Source organism: Chionomys nivalis, chromosome 1 (genome assembly GCF_950005125.1).
Source record: "Chionomys nivalis chromosome 1, mChiNiv1.1, whole genome shotgun sequence".
NCBI classification, from domain to species: Eukaryota; Metazoa; Chordata; class Mammalia; order Rodentia; family Cricetidae; genus Chionomys; species Chionomys nivalis.
In genome coordinates, this window is record NC_080086.1 from 79,131,068 (window position 1) to 79,146,208 (window position 15,141).

A 15,141-nucleotide genomic window follows, 5' to 3' on the forward strand; every position below is an offset into this window, starting at 1 on the left:
TTCTCAAATACTTTTAAGACCCTTACTAATTTGTGTAACAGTATGTAAATAGTTGAATTATTAAAATAAAATAAACCTTGAGAAGCTTATACATGCTGACAAATGTTAGGCTCTGAATCTTTTATCAAAAATGTATTTAAGTATTGTCTCTGAAGAAAGTTTTGGTTGTAATTTTTCTTTTATTGAGGTCTTAACTAACACATAAGCAAACCATTTGTGTGCGTGTATGTATGTGTGTGGGAGGTGGGTGGGTGGTGTAGGTTGCGCTGTATATAAAATGTAACCTGAAATTGTCATACTCAGAAGTGAGTTATGTGGTGTACTGTAACTTGGCTTGTAATTGGAACGTCTTGTATTATTGCATTCTTTTTTCTTTTTTTCTTTTTTTTTCTGGGGGGAAAGGGAGTAATTTTTGCTGAGGGTGAAGCTTTGCTTAAGTCTAAATTTTATGTAAGTGCTAATTTGTATTTAAATCTCTTCCCCTTCCCCATATAGCGTTCATTTTTATTGGCAAAGAAGTCTGGGGAGAATGCAGCAAAGTTTATTATTAATTCACATCCCAAATATTTCCAAAAGGATGTAGCTGAGCCTCATATACCGGTAAGGAGAAGTGATTGTGTGTTTTACATACCTACATGAATGCAGATTAAATCACGCTCCCTTAGCTGATTTAGCCATTTTAGTGCCCTGGATGCTGGAGTGAGAACATTTGCTAACCTTTTAAAATTCTTCATGTGTGATTCCTAATGCTGCTCCTGAGTCTTCTCTGTGACCGGTCCTTTTCAGGGTCCTCTAGTGGCTTCCTACATTTCTTTATAAATGTTTATGTTTATGATGTCTCTGCTCCTTTTTCTGTTTTTTTTACAGTCTGCACTTGCTGTTTTGGTCATCCTTGCACTCTATAAATATTGCCATGTATCTTGGCCAGGTTCCTCTTCTTGGGGCTTGAGGCTGTGCTTGACTCTCCCTTGTTCTGCAGTGTGCAGTGTTACACTGTCTGCCACTGCAGTCCATTCCTTCTGCACAACAATGAGCAAAATAGGTGCATCCTTTCCTCCCAGAGTCGCGAAAGCGCCAGCCTCACCTCACCTCTTGCTTATAGCCACTCACTTTCCCTTTTGTTCCCCAAACTCACACCCAGACCCGGCCTTCTCCAGTCCTTCTGGTGCCTGGCCAGCACGCCAACACGGTTATGTGGTAAAGATCAAAACCCTGATTAAAACAATGGCAGTTGTGGACTGGTCATCTGTTGGCTCCCCTCTCTCCCTTTAAGTTTTTGGTTGACAGTGTTCCTGTGCTTGGCTTTGGGGTCACTGTCACTGGAAGCCTTGCAGGGATCTCTGCCTTGGAGATAGTGCCACAGCACATTGTACTAGAATGAGCTGTCTCTATCTCTGGTTTTTAGTTTGTTTTATTTTACTGTTGGTGTGGGGGTGTTAATGACAGAATGTATGGCCTTGTGTAGGCTCCCTGCTACTAGTTAGACCCTTGTATAGGTTGCTTTTCCTGTTGTGACAAAATACATGACAAGAAGCAACTTAATGAAGAAAAGGGTTGGTTTAGCTTAGCATTTAAGGAAATTACAAGCCATTGTGTAGGGTCAGTGTTGCAGCAGGAGCAGCAGGCAGGTAGTCACACTGGAACTGCAAGCAGGGAGCAGAAGCCTTGTGTCCCAGTGGTTAGCTAACTTTTTTTTTATATGCAATCCAGATCTTGTATGGAATGATGCTGCCCACATTTAGGATGGGTTTTCCCTCCTCAAGAACCTGATCTAGAAAATCCCTCCCCCAGAAACTTGACTTTTTAGAGATTATTGATTCTGTCAAGTTGACAGCATTAACTGCCACTACTGACTCTGATGTCTTAAGTACTTTGGTGGAAGAGAATCCCCCCCCCCCCCTTTGATAAAATATCAGAGTCCCTAATGCCTAGCCTAGTACCTGGAGTAAAGTGGTACCTACTCCAAATATATTTGAAAAATTAGTGAATGAGCTACGATCAAGATACCTTGGTGGTATTGAGTGTTCAGAGGAAAAGCAAACTCCAGGCAACAGTTTTGGCTTTTAGAAACTCATATGCTCTGGTGACTTTAACCAAAGTGGGCAGTGAAGGAGGAACAAAAAGTTTTGGGTTTGGGGGTGTATTAACTGGCTTTGTGTGTCAACTTGACACAAGGTAGAATCATGAGAGAGGAAGGAACCTCAGTTGAGGAAATGCCTCCATGAGATGTGTGGCATTTTCTCAATTAGTGATCAGTGGGGTAGGGCTCAGCCCATGGTGGGTGGTGCCGTCCCTGGACTGTGGTCCTGAGTTCTATTAAAAAAAAAAAAAAAGCAGGGTGAGCAAGTCATGTGAGGCAAGCCAGTAAGCAGCACCCCTCCATGGCCTCTGCATTAACTCCCGCCTCCAGGATCCTATCCTGTTTGAGTTCTTGTCCTGGCTTCCTTCAGTGGTGAGCAGCAGCAACATAAAAGTGTAACCCAAATGGACCCTTTTCCTAACTTGCTTTATGTTCATTGTGTTTGTCACAGCAATAGGAGCCCCCGCTAAGACAGGAGTGGGGGGTATTGTTGTTCTTTGTTTTTCTATTTTCAAGACAGGCGCTCACCAAGTACCCTGGTTGGCCTGGAACTCAGAAGAAATCCACCTGCCTCTCCTTGCAGAATGCTGGGTTTAAAGATGTGTTTCACCATGCCTGGCTTTATGTTTCATTGTTTTGTTTTGGAAGCAGTTTTTTTTTTTTACTTTAACCAAAGTATTCAGCTTCAACGTGGGGTTGAGACTCTTGGTTGGAAATGGGGTCTTCAAAGTATGGATTGGATGTTTATGATTGAGTATTTTAAATTTTTCATAAAGTCAGGAGATGATTAAGTAGTCTTCTCTGTTTGGGTTGAAGTTTATTGGCCTTTCTTGTTCATTTATTTGTTTTGATTTTGGTTTTTCAAGACAGGATTTCTCTGTGTAGCCTTGACTGTCCTGGAACTTGCTCTGTAGATCAGGCTGGCCTCAAATTCACAGAGCACCGAGGTTTGCCTGCCTCTGCTCCTGCAGTACTGGGGTTGGATTAAAGGCATGCACCACCACCCATCCAGCTTCCTGTTCTTATCTGTATATTTTATATTAATGTTCGGATGTAAGTGGTATGTAGTAAGGAAAACAGGAACTGGAGCCGTGATTTTTTTTTTTTTTTTTTTTTTTTTTTTTTTTGGTGTGTTGGTGCTAATAGCCCCATCCTACTGTCAGCCTGTTTCCTTTGCCTGTTTGTCATCATTTATTCGTCTATTTTCTAGTGCTTAATGCCGGAGTCCTTTGAGCCTCAGATTGAAGATGTGAGTGAAGCCGCCCTGAGGGAACGGATCAGACTCAGGAAAGTTAAGGCTTCTGTGGACCTCTTTGATCAACTCTTACAAGCAGGTGACTCCCCTCAGTCAGAGCCCCTCTTGGAACACGGGACCATTTGATAAGGTCCAAGTAGTATTAAGTAAAAATGACCAATAGTGTTTACTTTGCTTGATGGTGTTGTTTCTGTTTTAAGTGGTGTAATATACATAATTCATTTTCTGCTCCAGCTTCATACTGAAGCTGTAAGTGAAGCAGGACTGAAGGCTCATCCTTTTGTTTTTGTCCTGTGCACTGGTAAAGAAAGTACGTGTTGATAATTATTCCTTGGCCTCCTTTTTTTTAACATTAGGTGTGAGAAGGTATGACCAAATAAATCAGAGATATGCTGGGTGGTGGTAGTGCACAACATTAGTCCCAGCACTTGGGAGGCAGAGGCAGGACAGCCAGGGCTGCACAGAGAAACCCTGTCTTGAAAAAACAAAAACCAGAAATATTTTAAGTTTTGTGTGAGTTTTGTTTACATGTATATCTGTGCATCATGTAGGCCTGGTGCCTGCAGAGACCAGAAGAGGGCATCAGATCCTCAGTAACTGGAGTTACAGATGGTTATTTTGCCACCATTTTGGGTCATGGGAATCAAGCCAAGTCCTGTGGAAGAGCAGCGAGTGCTCTTAACTGCTGAGCCATCTCTTCAGCCCCAGAGTAGTATTTTAAAAGAAAGATTGTTCAACTGGGATCAGAGACTTGGACATTAATGTGATTCTGCCTCACTTAGTAACTTAGATAAAGGCCATGCAATGTTACCCAAGTGTCTCACATCATGTTGTGCTTTCAGTTAGATATGGAGAACTCTTGGTTTTTTGAGATAAGGTTTTTCTGTGTGTCTCTTGACTATCCTGGAACTCACTCTGTAGACCAGACTGGCCTCGAACTCACAGAGATCTGTCTGCACCTGCTTCCATGAGTGTTGGGATAAAAGGCATGCACCACTATTGCCTGGCTAGATCTGAAGAACTTTATAGGAAATACAGTTCTAGATATTGTGGCTGGTAAGCTGCAGCAAATGTACACGTGGTCACCTCAGAGGGACCATTATCATTAAATTTTAGGAGTCTGGAATGCTGTTTAATGAATTAGAATAGAAGAAATGAAAGTGTGGGAAATCATTGAAAATACGATTTGAACCCAAAACATTTTCTCATACCCTTCAGGAATTTAGGTGCTTTCTATAGTGTCTGACATCTGAAGGACGATAGCAGATAGTATGTTGGTGAGGTTTTTCTGCTTTCTGGGTGTGAGCAGTGCTTGGTAGGAATCTAGATTGCGCTCCTCGGGGATAGTGGTATAGGTGTGTGCAGCCCCTCAGTAAATTCTTTTGAGGTTTTTGAGGCAGGGTGTCATGTGGCTTAAACTGGCCTTAAACATTTTGTAGTCAAGGATGACCTTGAACTCCTTCCGCCTAAAATGTCTAAGTGTCTAAAATGCTGAGTTGTAGGTCTGGGCAATTATACCAAGCTTAATAAATTGGGCCTTTAATCTTTAAAAAAAATGCTTCTTTTTGAAAAGAGATTATATTTACATATTTTTTTTGTGTGTGTATGGGTGTTTTTCCTGCATATATGTAAGTATGGCTGTCATGTGCTTGCCTGCTTTTTGTGGAGGTCAAAAGAGACTGTTCAGTCCGTTGGAACTAAAGTCATGGATGTTGGTGGTCCACCATGTGGGGGTCAAAGTTCAGGTCTTCTGCAAGAGCAAAAATGCTCCAGGTTGCTGAGCCATCTCTCTAGACCCCTCTTTTCTTTCCTTTGTACTTTTCTCTGTAAAATGAGTGCTGACATGGGAGTCATTTTGAGCAGTAGGTTTTTGGTGGGTTTTGTTGTGGATTTTTGAGGTGTTGGGAGTCAAATGAGTGGTTTGTTTTTAAGATGATTGTGATTGTCCATTTATGCTAAGTCGTTCTTAGTACAGTTTTACTGAGGGCGGAATCCTGTTGGGATAATTCTTCTTGTATATTCAGTGGATCTGTCTACGGGAATTAAGTGGAAATTGACCTGGGCCCACGGGTTGTTCTTCAGTGACAGGTTCCCGAGAGGGAAGGCCGAGGGGTCAGGAAGCAGAAGATACCAAAACTGGGGTCAAAAGGTCTCACACAAGCTGTGTCTTATGGCAAACAAGTTTATTAAGAAAAAGCATCCTACATACAGTTTGCAGGGAGACAGTGGGACAGTCACCAGAAAGCCATCATGGATTAATTGGTTAATTGGTAACGTGGTAGTAGGGATTAAGTATGTAGCCAAATAAGCCACCATTAATAGAAAAAATGAAGAATTTTATCTAACAGGCTTTCTTTGGCTCTTGGATACTTGAAGGTTTCTTTCTCTTTTTTTCTCCTAACCGCAGGAACCACAGTCTCTCTTGAAACAACTAATAGTCTCTTGGATTTATTGTGCTACTATGGCGACCAAGAGCCCCCAGCTGACTATCCATTTCAACAAACTGAGCATACAGAAAACTTGGTAAAAAAAAAAAAAAAAAAGAAAGAAATTGGCTTTTTGTTTGTTTCTAAAATAATGTTTTCTCAAAATGGGCCAGGGTTCTGTGCCATGTGTCAGAGTAGTAAAGGGTCTATACTGAGAAGGCAAAGTAGCCTTCAGTAAGCAGTGATTGATGAAGGAAGACATATGAACATTGGTTTGTATTCATTTTTAATCAGTGTATATTATACAAAATGATGTGTTTTATTATGACATTTCATTGATGTATACACTGTATTTTAATAATACTCCCTCCCTCTTACCCTCTCACCTTTCCAGTGGTCTCTTTCATTTTCCCAAATAGCTCCCCTTCTACTTTGTTCATATGAGAAAAAACAAGCAATGTCTGCTTTTCTGACTAAATATAATCTCTAGTTCTACCCATTTTTCTGCAAATGACAGAATTTTGATCTTTATGGCTGACTATGTGCCACACATTTTGGGTTGAGGTGAACCTAGGGCCCTACACATACCAGGTACTGAATCGTGGAACCCTTTCTCCAGCACCTCCTCCCCCCTTTTGTTTGTTTGTTTTTGAAATAAGGATCTTGCTAATGTGCTTGGACTATTCTCTTTTTGTTTTTTGTTGTTGTTGTTTGAGACAGGGTTTCTCTGTAGGTTTTTGGAACCTGTCCTGGAACTCACTCTGTAGACCTGAACTCACAGAGATCCATCTGTCTCTGCTTCCTGAGTGCTGGGATTAAAGGCCCCACCACTGCTCGACTGGACTACCCCTTAAATTCATATTCTGCATGCATCAGCCTCCCAAGTACCTGGGTTGCAGGCATAACCGTTAGCTTTAGCTGCACATAGCTGGGTGTGGTGCACACACCTTACTCCCAGTATAGAGGCAGAGGCTGGTAGATGTCTGCATTTGATACCAACCTGTTCTGCATGGTGAATGAGGCCCAGCATAGCCAGTGCTACAGTTCAGCTATTGTAAATGGGGCCATAGTAAGTATAAGTGTGCAGGTATCTTTACAATATGTAGTTTTTCGGGCATATGCATGCATTGTAGAATGGCATAGCTGGATTGGATGCTGTTTTGAGGAAATTTCATGCTGATTTCCATAGCAGCTCCACTAGTTTTGTGTCCCTACCAGCCGTGAGTATTTAAGGATTCCTTTTATCCTGCAGCCTCACCAACATTTGTGACTAAGGTGAGGTAGAATCTCAGTATAGTTTTGATTTGTGTTTTCGTAATGAAACAATTACGTTAATTTTATTCTACTTAGCAATAGTTTGTCTTCATGTACTATATACTCAGGCAAAGTTTGGATCAGAAACATTTGATCTAGTCCTCTGTCACTATGGCGACACTGTGTTGGATAATGGATCAAGGAAAGATTCTGTATTTTGTCAGTGGTTACCCTTTGCTCAAAAATTGTACATATAGGGCCAGTGAGATAGTTGAGCAGGAAAGGTACTACTACACAAGCCTGAGAACTCCGAGTTTGGTACCTGGAGCCATTATAAAGATGCTTCGAAAGAACCAACTCCCCAGAGTTGTCCTGTGATCTCCATGTGTGTGCTATAGCATTTGCAGGTCCATACTGAACACAGTGGATTTTTAAAATTTATACAGATGTGGACAGAGGAGGGAGCCTGCTGGGCTTAAATCAAGTGTTGCTGTAGATGGAATAGTAACTGTCAAAGCTTGAGGGTTTTATTTCTAGAAATAGATTTCAAGGGATCCTTTGTATCCGGTATACAGAGGTGTGTATGAAGTGTTTTTCTAAACTGGTATGGATTTATGCCTGTATGTGCAGAGATCCTGAAAACAGTGTAGATAGCCAATAGCAGGTGATGATGGTGAAGCTGCTGAGCTGTCAGGATAACCCTGGTGGCATGGAATGATTCATCCTGGAAGTAAGAGGTTACTGAGCATCCATAATTAAAAATCCCCAACCCAAATTTTATAACTGAAACGCTCCAAAATAGGAACTTTTTGACTATCTACTAAATGGGAACTTCCTGCCTGGCCTATACGATTTCAATCTTTCAAAACTTCTTCATAAAAAAAAAAAAAAAAAACTTCTTCATGTTGTATGTATTTGGAGGATGAATTTCATATTTAGTCTATCTTTTGGATAAGGGGTTCAATTTTTGTTATTTTTCTAAAAAACGTTTTTTCATTTGCAGATGATAAATATTTTAAAAGTATTTCTCAGTAAAGATATTATGGACTGTTTCTGTTCTTTGACCACTAATTGTGGGTAACTTCCCTACATAGTAACTAGTGTTGTAAAGTGCTCAGGCAGTGAGTAAATCATGTCTTCTGAGCCCTGCCAGACTGGCCTCCTGTTACCAGCCTTGCTTCTGAAATAGCTGGCTGCCTACAGAACTAACCCTGGCTTCTGCAAACGCCAGTCAGGCCTCTCTGACACTTGGTTTATAAGTAAGGACAGAATTTCTAGTTTTAAAGGTCTAGTATTAGGCATTAATGTCAGTATCTCTTGCTTTCACCCCATGTGTGCAGTATTTTTCTGAGTCAAACCAGTGTTGGGTTCTGTAGAAGCAGATTGCACTTTGTTTTCTTTTCTGCTTTTTAACCCTAGGCAGGCCACAGAGGGCATTGTCTGTCCTATCTCTAGATGAGCAAAGCTGACTTTGCTTTCCTCGGTGTTCACTGATTTTCACACTGAAGGAATTCACTGTGGGTGGGAGCATTTTCTTGTGTTTCTCGTTGCCTTTTGCTGATTTATTTCCCTTAGTTTTCTGAATTTTCTTTGCTTTTCTGATTTTGTTTTTAAGTAGTCCTCTAGCAAATATTGACTTACCTTTTATTTCATCCATTCTAGGAAGAGGCTACAGAGGAAAGTAATCAGACGTCCAAGATGAAGACTATTCCTTGGAAGTATGTTACTCGTTGAGAATCTTACATTTTGGTGATTTTACAGTCCTGGAGTTGCTATCCTAAAATGTTCTAAACACGTTTTCCCCCTTCATTTTACAGATGTATTCTACAATCTGTCTTTATATTTTAGACCTTTTGTCTTTTCTGTGTGATCTGTGTGTGTCAGGGTTTCTCTGCGGTTTTTGGCTGTCCTGGAGCTCACTATGTAGAGCAGGCTAACCTTAACTCAGAGATCCTTATGCCTCTTGAATGCTAGGATTAAAAGTGTGTGCCACTTCACCTGGCTTATTAGTTATTGTTATATTCAGGATTCTGCCTCATAGCCCAGGCTAGCCTCAAACACAGACCATCCCTGCTTCTGCTCGCAAGGCCTGGTATAACAAACACCATCACTTCTGGCTTAGACTTGTAAGAGTGTTAACTCCTGCCACCATACAAAACCCATTTAGGGTTTGACCTGGTTGTCCTTTTTGTTTCATTAATAGTGCTTCCTTGAGATATAGATCCCTAATTCTGAAAGAGTTTGTGTACTTTTGTATATGAGAGATAGTTTGGGGAAAAAAGTAAATAATACTCATGGTTGAATGTTTAATTAGAGATTGCGTAAAATAAAAATAAGTATTCTGTGTGGATGTATAGAGAAGACGGCTACTGTTAATACCAGAAATTGAGATCTGGACAGATGACTCCGTAGAGCATTTCCTGTTTTCTAAGACAGCTTGAGTTCCGTTAACCTGTAGTTCCAGCTCTGGGCGGTCTGACCTGTGGGCACTAGCACACGTGACACACATTGAAACAGATGACACGCACATGGACTTTGTAGAAAGATCTTGGCTTATATCGTAGTTTTGTCCAGTTTCTTTAGATTAGGAAATATAAAGTTGAGTATACAGGAAAATGTATATAAAGTGTATCATTTTCTTTTCCTCTAGTAGAGGTGCAAAATTGTTCACATTCAAATCATGCTTGCCTTGGGAATTCTGTATCAGGAGACAAGAAGTGGTATGGGGAACAGGTGTGATCCTGCACTGTGTATCTTGTCTGCAGAGTTTTTCTTTACCTGGGGACCATGAGCTATGGGACAACTGCAGACCTTTGACCCTCCATTTTTGAGATAATCCTGTCACGCTCCTCTGGGTGGTAGAATGGTTGTGAAGAAAATGGTGCCAGTTACTACTAGTTTTCCCAGTGCCTCTGGTTTATGTTCATTCTGTTGTTTCTAGAACACAAAACAATGCTGAGAGAGTGTTTGCTCTAATGCCAGAGAAGAATGCACACTCCTACTGCACAATGATCCGAGGGATGGTAAAGGTACCTTCCATTATTTATTTTCATCTTGAGGTCTATTGAGTTGGTGATTCTTTTCCACCCTTATAGTAACATGGTTGGGAGATGCCTGGGATCCTGACTGTATGTATAATGTGATTTGGGGGGTGGAGTTGGTTCTAAACAGGGTGTCTGTTTGCTTCATACAACTTTTATACACATAACTTGAAAACAGTTTTGCTTAGACAGGGTCTCAGTATGTAACCCTGACTGACTGGGTTGTTATGCAGACAAGGCGTAAATTCACAGCAATAAGTCTGCCCCTGCCTTGTCATAAAAAGTGCTTCAATACCAAACAAAAGCTCTTTTCTTTTCCCACCCTCCTTCCCTCCTTTCTTTTTTTGAGAGACAGGCTTTCCAAAATTGCCCAGGCTGGCCTCAGACTCAACAATTCTTTCCATCCTATCTCCAGAGTAATTGGGATCATGGGCCTATATACTACAGGACTTAGCATAATCATTTTATGTAATATCTTTGTGAACCTATGCTCTGTTTGTAGCCTGTTAAATGGTTTTTGAGTTTGTTTTCTCTTTATTCATCCGTGTATGCTTCTATGTCTTAAGTGTTATATAGGAGTGTGTGTATATGCTTGTATGCATGCATGTACACACACTTTCATTGTATGCCTACAGTTGGTAGTAGACGGTGTGGATTCCTTGGAACCAGTTAACTACAGGCATGGGTGTGGGATTTAGAGCTCTGGTTCTTGTGATGAGCACTCTTTTTTTTTCCTGTGTGTTCTGAGATGTCTTAATGTTATGTTGTGAGTTGTCTAACATGCTCTTGCCTCACCCTCAGTGTCATCCTTGGGACAGCCAAAAATGTCTCTTAAAGCATTGCTAGTGTACCCGGAAGATCCCTACTGCACTAGGATCAAGCCTCCTGAGAATTGGAGGCTCCTGTTTAGTTTATTCACGTTCCCTGCTGGGAAGATTTTGATGATGTTGTTTTTCTCTCTCCAGCACCGAGCTTATGCACGGGCATTGAACTTGTATACTGAGTTATTAAATAACAGACTTCGTGGTGAGTTTGGGACGCCCCTCTAGCTGTGTCTTCCTCTAAGACTTTGGTTCTCAACCTTCCTAATGCTGTGACCCCTTAATACAGTTCCTTATGTTGTTGTTACCCACCCCTCCCAACCATTGTTGCTACTTCATAACTATAATTTTGCTACTGTTGTGAGTCCTAATGTAAATATTGGATATCTGATATGCACCTGCAGGTTGAGAAACAATACTCTAACAAGAATCGGTGGGATATTTGAATTTTGTCTCGGTCCTTGACCCACGGTTGTTGTTTGGGGAGTTGTTTGACTTTTGCTGCCACACTAGTGATTAAGATGGGATTAGAGATCTGGTTCTATGACCATTTTCTCTTCACTTCAGCTGTTTTGAAGTAAATTTCCAACCTCAAGTTTTGTTAAGGTACCTTCTTTTACAGCTGATGTGTACACCTTCAATGCACTGATTGAAGCTAAGATGTTTATGCCTGATGAGAAATTTGAGGACAAATGGAATAACATACTGGTAAGGAAACACCTTCATTGTCTTCCTTTCTCTTTGACTAAGAAATACTAATTTAGCATTTCTGTGGTGGTCCCTTGCTTAAGAAGCCTCTCTATTGTGGGTTCCGAGGAGGATACTGATTGATCTCTGACTCCATCGGCCTCTCTGTTGTGGTGGAATACTGATTTGTCAATGACTACTACATAGATAGGATGCAGGAAGAGTTGGGGCACTTAATGTCTAATTGATTTTATTGTAAGGTGCAAAAGTACATACCTACCTGTTGTAGAATTCTAACCAGGGAAGTTAAAATGAAATCACTGGAGAGATTTTGTCAAAACGTAAAAATAGAATGTGTTTTTATATGCCATGGTCGCTTTTCATTTTAGTCTCATTTTTGTGGAAGACTGCAGATCCCCTGTGGTGTATGATAGGATTTGGAGAGACAGACACGTTGACCTATGACAGTGTTCAGAGGCTTTCTAGAAGATGAGGTCCCTGGCAGGCAGTTCTTTGTCAGCTTTTGGTTTTGCTGGTTTTCTTTCAGAAAGGGCTCACTATCTAGCCTTTACTAGCCTGGAGCTTGATATGTAAGCCAGGCTGGCTTTGAACTCAGAGATCCCTTGCCTCTGCATCTCAAGTGCTGGGCTACCAAACCAGGCTGTTTTTTAAAGCAGAAAATTATTAAATTAGGGGTATAGTTAATAATTTGTTTCATATGTGGCCACAGAATTAAATTTTCAGTGCTTTGGCAGATTCTGGTGGAGTAAAAGATTTTTCCTGTTTTGGATTCACCCAGGATCTGCTGAAACATATGGTTACACATAAGGTGAAACCCAACCTTCAGACTTTCAATGCCATGCTGAAGGGTCTCCGGAAGTTTTACTTGCTTGGAAGGCTGCCAGCCTTACAGACATTACGTGAAATGAAATACATTGGAATAGGTAAGGGTACATCCTGGGTCCTCACTGAAGATGAGGTGAACTGGCCTCTGGTCTCAACCACAGAAACAGGAAGTATCTTTACCTTTACCGTTACTTTCCTGTTAGAGTTTCCTTGTGGCAGGTGTAATTTCATGTGCAGTTGCTCCTTCTTGTCTTGGCATTCAACTCAGATAAAAATGTCTGATAAAATCATTGTAAATATGTATATACTGGTTTTTGAACATTCCTAAACAATACAAGAAGTGTTTGCATAACATTTGTGGCATAGCAGATGTTACTGGGGATCTAGAAATGCTTTGACGTGCACATCAGGATGTGTATGAGTCACACGCAAGATACGTCACCATTTTATATGAGCATCTGAATAGCCGGGCATCAGGGGTCCTGGATACTAAGGGGTCCCATGCATACCAAGTGATAACTGTCTGATAGGCGATGCCTTCTATTTCATATTTTTTACAGTAAATACAATGTTACTTTAACACTTGAAAGACTTTTTTGTAGTTCTCTTGATTTTAAGGGGAATTGATGACTTTGTTAGCCAGTTTTAAATTCCAGGATGTTTTTCTAGCATAATTAGGTATTCTAACTCAGATTATGTGCTACTATATAGTAGATGCTTCAATAATTGCTTAGTTTAAGATTAGTTGGGCATTGATTGACCTTGTGGTGCTTTGCTGTTGTCAGTAATATGGATAGTAACAAAGTGTTGTCTTTAGGGTGACTTCACCTCTTTGTGAGACGAGCTAAGAATATCTTCAAAGGAATAGAAATATCTTTTGCTTAAATGTTACTACTATGCTTCAACTTTATTTTTGGTAACTTATTATTTATTTCTCTTTTTTTCTATCTACTTGGTAATTTGAGAACCCTCACTCGCAACATACCATCATATTATTAATCTCTTTTACCAGCGAGGTATGTATAACCTTACATTATTTTGATTTATATGAAAGTCTTTTCTTTTGAGTTTTATGTAATTGTAGTAGTACTTGCTCCTTATATGAATTAAGAATAGAGGCTGGAAAGGAAAGATGTTCTTTGAGAGAACAGTTCAGTTCCCAGCATCTGTCCACATGGTGCCTCACAGTCATCTCTAATTCCAATCCTCGGGGATCGATGCGTCTTCTGACCTCCAAGGGCAGAAGCATAAGCATACATACAAACAAAACTCCATACACAGCTGGGCATGGTGGCACACGCCTTTAATCCAACACTTATGAGATCTCTGTGAGTTCAATGCCAGCCTGGTCTACAGAGAGAAACCCTGTCTTGAAAAACAAACAATAAGTATACACATAAAAATTAAAAAAAAAAATTAAAAATAGAGAATTCAGCCCTGCGTGGTGTTGGATACCTGTAGTCCTAGTGCCAGCACTTAGGAGGCCGAAGCAGAAGAAAAGAAAATTCACAAATTAACACTTAGTTTGAGCAAAAGGTTACTCTTTAGAGTAAAACCCTTGATTATGACATAAATGCAAACTGGAGAGGCCTGTAAAGTGTACTTTAGTTGCTTGTTTTTTCTCTTTTGTTCCTTTGTCTTTGATCTTCGATCTTCTGTCTTTTGTGGGGTCTACCACCCAGCTCCCAAATGAATCACACATGGAAGCTTATTCCGGTGTTTTAGATAGGCACAGTAACACAGCTTCACATGTGCTCAGTGTAATAACTTAGTAGTCACGTATGGGTAGTTTCAGTATATTAAAGAAAATGTGACATTAGGGTTCAGCAACCACATTCTTTTTCTTCTTTGGTTCCAAGAATCAAACTCCATCATCAGGCTTGGCAGCAATTACCCTTATATAACACCGAACTGTCTTACTCCTTACAAGTTACCCGCTCTTATTCTGCCATCCACCCTCCTGTCAGTCATTCTTCCTACAGTGGTTTCCTTCTACTTTCACATGTCATATATAAACAAAAGCGTCTGCATAATCTGGGTTTTATGTGAAAAAGGAATGTAAGAGTTGTCTGACTTATTTTGTTTAATAGAGTGATCTCCAATTCTGTTCTTCTGCAAATTGAATCTGTTTCTCTTAAATGGAACTCCATCATATATTCCAGACCTCTTGTTACTTTCTGTAATAATTTGAAAAATCAAAGCAGGCAGACCAGATACATGTTGGGCCAGCATATGATATATAAGTGTCAGAAAAAGGGAGCGAGAGACCCTAAGTCACTTAGTAAAATGTTTGTTACACAATTGAAAAACTATAGAGTTTGATCCCAGAACCCGAGTGTGGTAGCACCTACTTTTAGTTCCAGCAGGTATGGGCAGATTCTTTCCTTAGGGCCATCCAGCTAGCCATTTTACCCTTACCTTGCTCTTGTCATTCCATTTTATCATAGCACCAAGACAAACCCTGTTACAAAAAGGCAGATGGTTCAGTGGGTTAGGTCTTTGCAAGCCTTGGGAATTTAAGTTGTATTCCAGAACCAGTGTGAAGCCAAACCATGTAATAAGTGTCTAATCCCACCATCCATGGTGAGATGGGAGGAAAAGACCATAGAATCCCCAGAAGAAGCTCACAGGTAAACCTGTGATTCCTAATCTCTGTACCTTAATGTTGAGATTAATAAGCATATTTCCTTTTCAGAAAGTTCTTGCCTATGCCATAGTTTTAAAGTGATGT

At 40.5% G+C, this 15,141-nt stretch overlaps 1 protein-coding gene across 1 annotated transcript in view; it reads left to right on the forward strand.

Moving 5' to 3' along the window:
- The window catches only part of Ptcd3 (pentatricopeptide repeat domain 3), a 34,251-nt gene that overhangs the window by 8,862 nt on the left and 10,248 nt on the right, over positions 1-15,141 (forward strand). The window contains exons 6-14 of the mRNA XM_057768421.1: positions 496-600; positions 3,291-3,414; positions 5,743-5,858; positions 8,678-8,733; positions 9,957-10,044; positions 11,022-11,082; positions 11,500-11,585; positions 12,364-12,508; positions 13,376-13,426. Coding sequence (XP_057624404.1) covers positions 496-600; positions 3,291-3,414; positions 5,743-5,858; positions 8,678-8,733; positions 9,957-10,044; positions 11,022-11,082; positions 11,500-11,585; positions 12,364-12,508; positions 13,376-13,426 — 832 coding nt within the window. The remainder of the gene's footprint in view (positions 1-495; positions 601-3,290; positions 3,415-5,742; positions 5,859-8,677; positions 8,734-9,956; positions 10,045-11,021; positions 11,083-11,499; positions 11,586-12,363; positions 12,509-13,375; positions 13,427-15,141) is intronic.